The sequence below is a fragment of the Trichechus manatus genome, unplaced genomic scaffold (genome assembly GCF_000243295.1).
Source record: "Trichechus manatus latirostris isolate Lorelei unplaced genomic scaffold, TriManLat1.0 scaffold00112, whole genome shotgun sequence".
In the NCBI taxonomy this organism is placed as follows: Eukaryota; Metazoa; Chordata; class Mammalia; order Sirenia; family Trichechidae; genus Trichechus; species Trichechus manatus.
The window spans coordinates 4,572,167-4,584,842 of record NW_004444048.1 but is presented as its reverse complement, the minus strand read 5'-3'; the positions used below and the strand labels follow the sequence as shown (position 1 = coordinate 4,584,842).

General features: G+C 35.9%; 1 protein-coding gene across 1 annotated transcript in view; it reads left to right on the top strand.

Moving 5' to 3' along the window:
• The window catches only part of ITPR2 (inositol 1,4,5-trisphosphate receptor type 2), a 596,492-nt gene that overhangs the window by 351,757 nt on the left and 232,059 nt on the right, over positions 1-12,676 (top strand). The window contains exons 30-31 of the mRNA XM_023738100.1: positions 1,159-1,301; positions 7,527-7,635. Of these exons, the coding sequence (XP_023593868.1) occupies positions 1,159-1,301; positions 7,527-7,635 (252 nt within the window). The remainder of the gene's footprint in view (positions 1-1,158; positions 1,302-7,526; positions 7,636-12,676) is intronic.

Genomic DNA, 12,676 nt, shown 5'->3' with positions numbered 1-12,676 from the left:
AAAATAGTTATTTTAAAAATGAAAAGGGAGTGTTTTAATCATTAGAGAATATTCAGTACATTATCGTTGCCTACAGTTCATTTTAGAAATACATTGGTTAGGATGCTTTCAGCTATAATTAACACAATAGTCAATTAAAAGTGACTTAAACAGTAAAGAACATATCCTTTCATATAGCAAGAAATCTAAAGTTGGGGTTCTTCCATAGTTGGTTAATTCAGCAGCTTGATGAGGTCAGGGTCCTAATGCTCTTATTTGCTGACTTTCATTTGAAGGATGGTTTCCAAAGACCACATGGGGGCTATCTCAATTTTGGATTCACATTCTTAAACTGCCTTAAGGATAGTAGGTAGTTTAAAAAAAATAGCCTAGCTCCCCCCACACATAAGCTCAGAACACTTTACCCGATTTTTTTTTTTTTTCTTTTTGGCCAGTATCACATATACAGTGCCTAGACTAATTGTTGGTAGGGAAATAGAACGACCATGACTGGTTTAAACTAATCAATCTCCACCCAAAGCTGAGAGGGCTGACTATCTCTGAGAAGTTTGCTGCCTGATTCAGAAATAAAATTGTGATTCTGTTAGCAAGCAAGAAGGTGAAGAAAGGCTGTTGGGCAAGTGACCAATTGTTTCTATCAAAAAGTATAATTTGAAATACTATTGAATGTGATTAAATGTCTGTATAGTGCAATACTGCTTCAAATAATATATCAGGGAATTCCCCATTGGAAGAAATTGTTCTGGGTGGCCAGCGACACACATGAAATATTTTTTTAGCTGTTGCTCAAACATGCCCCAGTTTATTCCAATTGGATGAATACCAGTCATGCGTCCATTGCAATCTAAGCACTGCAGGGCCTGTAATGTGGCTTTACTGACCTTTCTTCTTTTGGGATGTATGTTTTTAGAAATCAAATGGCTACTCACTCCTCCTTAATTCGTAGATGACAAAAGAGAAACCCAGGCAATCAATATTTATACATAAAACCAGGCTGTACCTAAAGTACAGACATTCGGTAACCTGAGAGGGTAGGGCACATCTTCTCTGAAATTCCCCTGTCTTATTCCTGGTTAATTTTCTTAAGTTTGTCATATCTCCAAAAGGTGAAATCTGATTTAAGTCTTCATGTGAGTTTTCTTATGCTCTATTCCTTAGGATGTAGTGGCCTCCTTGGAGCAGCAGTTCAGCCCGATGATGCAGGCTGAGTTCTCAGTGTTGATCGATGTATTGTACAGTCCAGAACTACTGTTTCCTGAGGGAAGTGATGCAAGAATAAGATGTGGCGCTTTCATGTCCAAGTAAGTGCATACAATGTGAGATTCATCAGTGTTACCAAACTGAGAGGGCCTCTCCCATTCTGGCTTTTTATTCTGTCTATACATAATGACAGTCTACAATGTATGTTAATGTCTATCAAAAACCAAACCAAACCCATTGCTGTCGAGTCAATTCCGACTCATAGCGACCCTATAGGACAGAGTAGAATTGCCCCATAGGGTTCCAAGGAGGACCTGGTGGATTCGAACTGCCAACCTTTTGTTTAGCAACTGTAGCTCTTAACCACTACGCCACCAGCTTTCTGTTAATGTCTAAGATCCACCTTGATAAGTAAAATACAAAATAATTAATTTGAGGCATTTAAAATTTTATTCTCATTAAGGTCAAGTTATCATATTTTACTAAAATCTACTGAAATTAAAATGTGTCATTATTGGGCACAAATATCACACAAAATAATATTTTGGCTCTTATTCCTTTCTATTACTGTATGGTGTGACCTTTTAAAAGTTTCCTGTTTGAAGTCATTGGTTTTCACTAACATAGAGAGAAAGGAAAGAGAACTAACATGTATTGAGGTCTTACCATGTGTGTTACTGTCCCATGTATTTACTGTGATTTATCTAATTTGCACAAACACCTTATGAAGATTGAGAGGTCAGCTCCATTTTAGAGATGAGATGGCTGAGGCTCAGGTGTGCTTCAGGTAAAGCGCAATGGAGTCTCAGATCCAGCACTCTGCCATACTGCTCTTTCATTTACTTTTTTTTTTTTTTTTTTTAGCATTTTTTGTGGAGTTGTCAGATCTATTAGAGCTAATATATTTACCCTAGAATGTTTTCATTTTAATGGTAAGTGAAAAATTATCAAGATAGATCTATAAGTATAAGCAGCTGTGAGAAAAACTGTAACTAGCTCAGGAGAGAAGAGACATGTTTTTAAGGGGGGGTCAGTCATTGAGAGATTTGCAAGTAATCACATGTAGACTCAAGATGGCCAAGCAGAAGGGCATGGTCTTCCTGGGGAGAATATCTGGATGGAGAGTCAGGTAGGACTGCCAACCTCCTTGACCATTTTCTACCACCATAACTTCCTGTGTGGCTGAGGATATTGTTGAAAAAGGTTTAGAAACTCTCTTGATGTGCTGATGCAGAAACTGAAGGATGAGGGAACAGGAGAAGTATTTTCCTCTTTTTTTACCAGTTAAAGCTGAGACTTTAGGAGAGAAAAGAAGGCTTGGGATGAGAAGAACTGACTACAAGATCTTGTTGAACAATAGATGTACTCTCTAAATTAGGGGCCAGAATCATGGATTCTTGGCTCTGGGTCCATTATAACTAAGGGGGCCTGGGAAGAATGTGTTTGTCTGGACAGTTGCTAGTCTTGTCATAAGAACTTCAAAATGAAGAGGCCCAGATTGTCTGTAAAACTGATTACTGTGGAGGACATTAGAAAGAAAACTGTAAGTAGAAGTATTGCCTAGTAATTTAGTATAAAAATAGGGTCTCATAAAAATACCTTTTACCTCATATGTTATATAACAATGTTTAACCCTTTGGTGACCCAATTATTTTCTGCTTTGAATTTTTTGTTGATACCATGTGTTTTCATTAATGGAAGCGTGCTGAATCATTGAGTGTGTCTGAATTTTTGGTAGGTAGTATAGATTTTTTTCCTTTCCCCTTCCCACAAGCCTACCCTAAGTGTTTAGTGGTACATATAAAGTACCATTAATTATACCCCAGAGACTCCACTGGGGTCTTGGTACATGTGTATAACAAAAATTTTCGAAGTTTCTATTTTTCTTAGCAAAAATTCAGACACCTCATACAATACCCTTTAAAAACAGTAATTTGCGACACATGCTCATTTCTTTGGTTTCAGGCAGTCATAAAGGCCCCTATCTTATGGCAGCGTGCACTGTCAGTGGTACAGCACCTTCCCAATAAACCCCAGAGGCTGAAAAAGTTCATGGTCGCTGTATGTACTACCAGACATGAAAGGGATATAGAATATGGGTTATAAAGTGGAGAATTTTAATTTCAGGAAATTAATATTCCCCACAGATATCATTGAGAGCTGATAGTCTAGAATAGGGATTTGAAACTCTAGCCTGCAAGCTGAATTGGTCTCATTATCCATTTTTGTAAAAAAAAAGTTTTATTGTAACACAGCCATGCTCATTCATTTATGTATTGTCTACAGCTGCTTTCTTGCTACAGTAGCAGAGATGCCTGGTTGCTATAGACACTGTATGGCCTTCAAAGCTTAAAATATTTACTATCTGAACCTTTACAGAAAAAGTTTGCCAACCCACTAGTCTAGAACTAGACAGTCAATACAATAGCTACTGGCCACATATGGCTACTTAAATTAAAATTTAAATTAATTAAAGTTAAATAAAAAATTCATTTTCTCAGTTGCACTTGCCAAATTTCAAGGACTCAGTAGCCACATGTGGCTGCCAAATTTGATAGTACAGATATAGAACCTTTCTCTTATCGCAGAGATGTCTATTGGGTAGCACTCAATCTACAACTTAAAGATATAGGTCTATGAAAACAGTGATATAAAGTAACATAGAAAATCAACAAAGTACTGACCTGTGCTGATGACGCAAGCAGGCTTGTGGCACCATTAGGCAAACTAAAGGAGAGAAATAGCAGTGATACGATAATGGGAGTATATTACAGAACCCACATCCAGGTGGAGGAAAAGGATGCACATTTTACTTTAGTGGGTAGAGAACAGATTTTTGTGCTACTGTGATTATATTATGGCTAGAGGCTCAGGAATGTCTATTTTCTGCTCTGATGCTTAACCTACCCCTCCTCCTAACCCTGGGAGGAACCAAGGGTTTTATTTGCAAAGGCGTCTATCGCAATTCACATCCAACTTTATTAACAGCTATGTATGGAGCCTGGTATTGCTGTGCAGAGCTCTCTGGTAAAGTATAGTTGGAGACTATAGCTTAGTACAGGGTCTAAGTGAGGCTTCTTATTTCCTCAAATAAATCTAATTCTTGGAACCTGTTGACTCACACATGTCTGCTAGACAATGTGAGGGACAGACCCTAGGAAAGGATCTGAACTGACATATCCACCTAATCACACAGAATGAGAGAGAAGAGAAAAAGAGAGAAGAGAGTAAGTTAACATGAGGTTACCTTTAAATCGGCCAGTTACGGTGCATTCAAATCAGCACCTACTCCTCCCTTATGAAGAAGAATCTCAGTGATATTGAAACTGTGGGATACGGCCCATATATGAATTTTGAAATCAACTTAGGGAGTGGCAGACAGCTAACTAAAAAAAATGAATTAGAAAAGAATATGAAATATCAGAATGCATTTCATATAGTCAGGGTAGCTTTTGTGTCCATTTTATACACACACTCACACACATTTATCTATATCCTGGGTTGTTTTGCAAAATTTATTTCTTATTTTGATCATAGAAAAATATTTGAAAGCCACTGATCTAACCCACGCAAACATTATGTGATATATAAATACCTTCTGGAGATACGTTAGCAAGTGATCACTCAACTTTTTGTATGATGTTTTCAGTATGGTTAATGAATTAAAGATTTTATCTAAGGAATAGTTAAAGAGAATGGAAATAGCCAGAGAGAGAGAGAAAAAAACAAAAACAAAACAAAATAAAAGAAATTTCAAATGTCCATCAAAACTATTTTTATGTTTTCAAAGACTATTATGTGAAAGAAAGGTCCAATAGTAGAAGTTTTAGAGTGGCAGGCTTTACTTTTCTTGCAAAGAAAACTTTAGAACAACTATTCTGCCTGCTGGACCTGACCACATCGATATGTAATGCCCTGCTCAGTCTCAACATGTCCAAAATGAAGTCATTGTTCCCTTCTTATGTACTACTCTTTCAGCATAAAATAGGTATCATTTAAAAGTCCCACCGTCCATCTATTAATCCAGTCTATGAATTTCAGGTGTCTATGTTCTTTCTCTCATTCCATTTCCCATATGCTATGATTTACCCAGTCTTGGCTATTTTACTTCTATATTACTTCTCGCATCCTTACCCCGCCACATGCCTTCTTCGTCTCTTGCCTTGTTCTCATTCCTATACTTCATCTTTTGTGGCCATCTATGGTGTCTTTCTTACAAGTCATTTGGGCCCTTTATAACAGTGGTTGCCTATTTCCTACAAAATAAATTCCAGCCCTTCAGTATAATATTCCATTCCCTGCTTGTCAGACCTTATCTCTTGCATTCTCTTCTTCCATGTGGCAGTTGGTGTACATTTCCTGGACATGCAGGTCAGTTTCCTGTCTCTGCCCTTTGTTCATACTGTTCCCTTGGCAGGGATGCCTTCTCTCCCCATCTTCCTGCCAGGTGTGAAGTCTTCATTGATAAATGTTATCTTTTCATTGAAATCTTCTCTGGTCAGCCCTAGGGAATTTTGCCCCAACAGAATGAAATTGTTTCTTTCTCTAGTTTGTGGGATTTGCCAATACCTCTGTTACAGCACTTATCATATGTGCTGTAACAGAGCATGTGAGAGTTGGCTGTGTGCAACTTAGTGTGTGCTGGTAATTTTTTACACAGTGACTGATATTCCTGAGATCAGTGAACTACATCATGTCACCCCAGAGTGGTGCTTAGGAATTTTGACTATGAAGTCAGGCAAACCTGGGCCTATTTCCAGTTGTCCCCCCCACCCCCCACCATTTAACAATTATATAAAACGATGGAAGTTGCTTTATCTCTCTGGGCTTCTGTTTTCTCATTAGGAAAATTAGCCTGATACCAGAACCTGTCTCATTGACTTGTGAAGATTGAAACAATACCCAGAAAGCCTTTATACTTTACCTGGCACTTGATAAGCACTTAAAAACCAGTTTCCACTGAGTCATTTCTGACTCATGACAACCCCATGTGTGTCAGAGTAGAACTATGTCCGCAGGATTTTCAATGGTTGATTTTTTGGAAGTAGATCGCCACCTCTTTCTTCTGAGGAAACGCTGGGTGGACTCAAACCTCCAGCCTTTCAGTTAGTAGCCAAGCATGTTAACTGTTTACACCACCAAGAGACCTGATAACTAGTTAACTAGTGAAAGCTCACTTTTTTGCAGGGTTATGTTCCACAGTATTGGTTTTATATCACTGAAATCAGATCGTTTCATTTTATTCTACTTCATTCTGTTTATCTATGTGACTTGTATCTCACTGAATCATTTTGAGGGCCAGCTTTTTTAACAACATGAACTCATGTCGCTCTTATAAATACTGTTATGAACATATTACTTGATTTAGAGTTCTTGGGGATGGTATATAACTGTGGCCCTCAAACTCTTCTAACAGAACACCAGTGCAAAAGTTCAGCAGTATATAATTGATTAGAGTTTTTCTCAAGTTACAGTAAAAGTAGTAAATAGACAGATTGTCTTGATCTTCCTCCCTCCTTCCCTCCCCCCTCTCTCTTTTTCTCTTTCTCTCTCTCTCTTTCTTTTTGCTTTTAATCATGCAGACTGCCTAGATTTCTATCAAGTCCTAGCAGTGAAAAATAGTATACTATTATTAATGGAAACTGGGAAGCAGCCTGTTATGCTAAGGTTGCAGTGTTGTATACTACTAAAAACCCATTGCTGTTGAGTCAATTTTGACTCATAGCAACCCTACTACAATTACATAATATATATTATAGTGTATAACGTAGTACCAAACCAGAAATCTAAACCGGTTGCCATTGAGTTGATTCTGACTTATAGCAACCCTATAGGACAGAGTAGAATTGCCCCATAGGGTTTCAGGAAGTGCTTGGTGGATTTGAACTCCCGACCTTTTGCTTAACAGCCGTAGCGCTTAACCACTACGCTACCAGGGTTTCCATAATGTAGTACAGTATATATAAAATAATATATTACAACATAATACAATGTAACATAAGTATCTGTATTTCTCTACTAGTAAAACACTTTTAGGTCATATGATGGGATTAAGGATATCACTGTTTCAGTATGTTTTTTAAATATTTGTTTCACAAAAAGAATGCTATCGGAGAACCACTGAAATACACTGCTTGCAAAACAAAAAGAATGCTTTATAATACAAAATTTCTAAGCTGAAGTGTAATTTTTTTAACTTTGAAAACAGATCTGATTTACTTCATATTCAAATAATAGCATGATATATTTTCCCTCTAGATAGGCTGTTTGTGTATACCTTCAAGAGAGATCATTGTCCTATTTAAGGTTTAATGTTTTGCTTTAAGGTTGATTAATCATACAAAGAAGCTAATGGAGAAAGAAGAAAAGCTGTGCATTAAAATTCTTCAGACATTACGAGAAATGTTGGAGAAGAAAGACAGCTTTATGGAAGAGGTATTTTCTTTTTTTTTTTAAATTTTAGATTTGAAATCTAAATATAGTAAAATATAGTATTTCCAGAGTATGGTAACCATGGAATTATAATAAGCATTATATGATTACTTGTATTACATATTAATGATGTATATACTTAGCTAAGTTAATTAATTTGAGTTTTTGTCCTATTCAGCTCTCATATCTTACTCTGAATTGAGAAATAACTAAGATTAGAATGACCTAAATATTTAGTTTATTTGATTTATTATATTTCATCTTAGATATGTATATTTTTATTATATAGCCTCAATGAACCATATCACCTTATTTAACAATGAGTCAACTGAAGAGCATTATTTAGATTTTGTATAAAGTTCTGCTGCATTTTAAGAATGGTCTATTCTTTTAGGTATATGTTGATTTTTTTTATCTTAAATATATGTTAATAATGGTTTTTTAGAATATTATCACAATGTTATGATATAATGCTAGTTCTTATAAATAGAATAGTAAGTTTCTATTCTTATCTATATTAGTTTAAGTATTTCACAAATGATTTTCAGGGAAATATCAACTTATAGGTAATAATTGTCAGTCTGTTATTAAAAATGACAGCTCAGGTGCTCATTACGACATAGCTAGCAGCATGTTTAATACCCAAGGTGATACACTTAAATATAAAATATAAATCTAGGGAAGTGTTTTTAGCTAGATATCTATACTTTTGTTAGATATCAAACAAAATTTGTATCCTGCTTCTTAATAAATTTTAGGTTAGTTTCTATAAGTACTAATCATCTGATAATGTTAAAACTGGAAGGATTTTTATTATATTAATTTACATATATACTATTTAATTCCAAAAATATTGTAGTGGTAGTTTTTTTTTTCCTCTAGAAAATAAATGCAGTGGATCTTGGCTATTAATAGAAAGAGCATTGCTTCAAAATACTCCATTTGAATCAGACATTTGCTTCAGTAATAAAAGTGACTTCTGCTTTACATTAGTTCTTTTCATCTTATAAACTATATTTGGAAACAAATCATAGAAATAAAAGTAGTCAATGCAATTTTAGCAAAATATTCTCTGACACAGGAGTCAAGAAAAATGCTTATAAGTTTGACTATAGGTATGCTTTTTAAAAATATTACATCAGGTCCCTTGGAACTTTTTGCCATTTTCTCTGATTCCTTGAAATATTGCTGTAGATTGTTTGATTTGGACTGAAATGCTAGCTGCTAAATTCAAAAAAATAGGGTCAATATAAATTTTTGACCAAAGGATGAGGTTTATGATAACAGTAACTTGTGCTTAACATGAGATGCATGGCAAGCCTTCCAATTTTATGTAATAAATAATTACTGAATTACTCTAAAGGAAAATAGGAAAGAAATCAACTAAGATTTTGTTTTGACTAGTCCAGAGTATTTTAATGTATCTTCTAAACCACCCAGAAATAAATCATGCTGGCATCTGCTTTCTCCTTCCCATTCCCACTGGTATCACTCAGTTCAGGCTTTAGTTATCTCTTGTCTAGAAAGCTCTAGCAGTCCAGGTGCCTGAGACCTGAGACCTTTTTGAGGCAGGGCTGCTGTTTTCACATTCACCATTCCTCTAAGATATGATGTGAATGGTCCTCCCAGGACACAGCCCTCAGAGAAAAGTGAAGACTAAAAAGGCTAGTTGGGGTTTTATTAATTCAGTCATCCAACACATATATTGTGATCAATATTAAATGCTGATTATTGAGCCTGGCACTGGGGATATGGAGATGAATGACACTGCTTGCCCAGGGCCATGCTATTGCACAGCTCCATGGTGGACCCTTCACAAGCTCTGGACCCCTGCAGTAGTTTAGGCAAGAGATCCTAGAAGTTTTCAGAAATCTTCAGGGTTTTCACTGCCCTGGCATTCCAGGCCCTCCATAATATTCTCTCTCTCTCTTTTTTTTCTCACCTTTCTCATCCATTAGCCCACAGAAATTTATCTTACGCAGTATACCTCTCATGTACGTGAGTTTTTTCCTTCATTGAACCTTGCTACATCTGGAATCCGTTCTCTCACTTTCCAAAATCCAAACAAGCCTCAACACCGCTAGTATCGTCTTTGAGGAGAAGATTATCAGTAGCACTTTTCAATAGTTCCAGCCAGTGGTGATTACTTTCTCAGTATAAATACCAAAATATTTTGTGTCTGTCTTTTATGACACTTTAGCCTGTCTGTGAGTATTTAGTCCAAGCTCTTTGTTTTATAGATGATATCGCTGAGACCCAGAGAGCTTATGTGACTTGGCTTGAGGTCACACAGCAAGTGCCAGAACCAGGGCTTAAACCAGAATTCCTTCATCCCTGTCCAATCTTCTTTTTATTAGATCACACTCAAATTTTACAAATATTGTGTATTGCTATCAAGAAAGGTTAGTATACTTTGCCCAGCATGTTTTTGGATCCATATTGTAAGACACAGATAGAATATAGTATCCAAAATAGGTAAAGGCTCAGAAAACCATTAAGCAAACATTAAAGAATGTGGATATACAGTTAATTAACCAAGAAAAGAAAAGCCCGAAAGAGGGCTTGTAAGTGTTATTTATTAGGCTCCATGTTACTAAGGACAGAATAAGACAAAATCTGTAGCTGAAGGAATTACAGATTTTAAGCAACTTCTTAATTCTAAATGTTTTGGACTGAGAAGCATTTTTACCAGTGGAGGTAGAGACTTTTGTCTCACAAAATTGCAAAGAAAAACATAATAGATGTAGAATAATTTAAATACCCACACTGGGAAAGGGGTGGGACTGGATGATCTCTACATGGTGCCAGTTGGCCCTTCCTAAAGTGTTAGTGCTCAATTGTCCATGCCAGTGGAGGAGAGCTTGGAGATTCACCAGCCTCTGTGAAATGACATTGGGTAACAAGATTTAGAAACTGATCAAAGCCACTATTTTGCAACTTACATTAGACTCTCAATCAAACTGTGATTATCAGTAGTGGCATAATAGATACCTGTGTTTTCATGATTTTATTAGTTTCCCTTTGCTGCTATTACAAATTACCAAAAACCTGGTGGCTTAAAACAACAAAAATTTATTATTTTATAGTTTTGGAGGTTGACACTGCTGGAGAATATGTGTCCTTCCTTTTCTAGGTTCTAAAGGCCTCCTGCATTCCTTGACTTGTGGTCCCATCCTCCATCTTCAAAGCTAGCAATGTAGCAGCTTCCAATCTCTCTCTGCCTCACTCTCTTTCTGACACTCCTGTTTCCATTCTCACATTTCCTTTTCCTACTCTGATGCTTCTGCCTTCCTCTTATAAGGACACTTGTAACCATATAGGGCCCAACCAGATAATCCAGGGCAATCTTGCCATCTCAAGATTTTAACATAATCACACCTGCAAAGTCCCTTTTGCCATCTGAAGTAACATATTCACAGCTTCTGGGATTAAGACATGGGCATCTTCGGGAGGCCGTTATTCGACCTACTGGAATGATCCTTTTACTGACTCAGAAATGACATCTAGAATGTTGATGCATAGTTTACTTGTGGCTGTTTAAAATTACTCTGTTGGTTAATTTCAATGTGAATGAATATAGCAAAAAATGCTTTGAATCTATAGCTTTCATTGCTGTTTTCAAAGTATTTTAAAATATTTTGCTACTTTCCAACAACAATTCCAGGAAGTATATAGAATAGGTAATGTTATCTCCACATTGCTAATGTGGAAAGAGAGACTCAGAGAAGTGAATTGTATTAAGTCACACAGGCTGCCTAATCCCTGGTTGTCTAATACGTGATCAAGTGGGTTTCTACTATCTGCATATTGAAGCATTCTCAAGAGATCTTTCAGAATTGAATCAAAAGAGAAGCCTCACATCAGGGTTTTCCACACTAGTTGTCCCATTATTACAGTTATTTAAATTTAAAACTACTTATTTAAATTTAAAACATCAATTAAAAAGAAAATCCCAATTTTAGTTTCTTTGGTTCTTATCACCAGAGGTTGTGTATCTGTGTGTGTGTGTAGTTGCTAAAAACTTAAAAAGAAACAATAAAGCATAAAATGACTCTATGGTTGAACCAGATGACCTTTAAAGCAATTTCCAACCTTGAGATCATAGTTTTCTGATTTTGTTAGCCTTCTCGGTATGTTATATGAAATGAAACCATAATGTAACTGCATTTTATTTTACCTGGTATTCAGTCAATTATTTTCTAAACATTTATAATTTATAATACTTTTGATTATAATTCCTAAATTAATTGTACTTAAGAATATGCTTCCTTGCCTCATGTTCCCTAGTTTGTGTCAAAAGGTTGGGAGGTAAGCTGTGGGTGGGCAACATCTTGAAGAAACTCAGTAGGATGATACAAGTAAAGGAAATTTTAATTTTCTGTTGTGTGTGTTTGTGAAATCATCTAGTGATCATAGAGTGATTAAATTATATTGCTTTTTTTTGTTGAAAGATAAAAGATAAACTTATACATAGAAAGTCCTTAAGGGTAAAAAATTACATAAGTCATTTTTATAAAAATTCCATGTGAGTATTGTTTGCTTAGGTGATTTTGATACAAAAGCCAAAGCTACAAAGGATATAACACTAAAGGCCTTGAAAGCCCAGTATCCCTCTGGGGTCAGTCAGGTTTGAAAGGCTTTTTTTAGGTAAGACCAGTAGGCATCTTTATTTACACGTTAAAAATACATGTATGCTGGAAAATTTGCAGAGGAAAAGAGAAGAGAAGGAATGTTTTAAAATGGTTATAGGGCAGTATGATTCCTAATGTTCTCCATCCTTGAAGCCATTTTTTTACTCTTGTTATTCCCATGACTTCTCTAGCACAAAAAGAAATCCCTGATTGTATATATGTACAGTGAAAAAGAGTATTTACTTATAACATCATACCTTTATTTTTCATAGTCAAAGATATTTTAGATATAGATCTGAGGAGAGGTTTGCCTGAGATGGTAATGGAGATATAAGGAGCTATGGGGAACTAGCTAGAGATGAGTTGATGGGGAGTGGGGGTGTTGAAAATAAGAAAGACCATGTTCAGAGGAT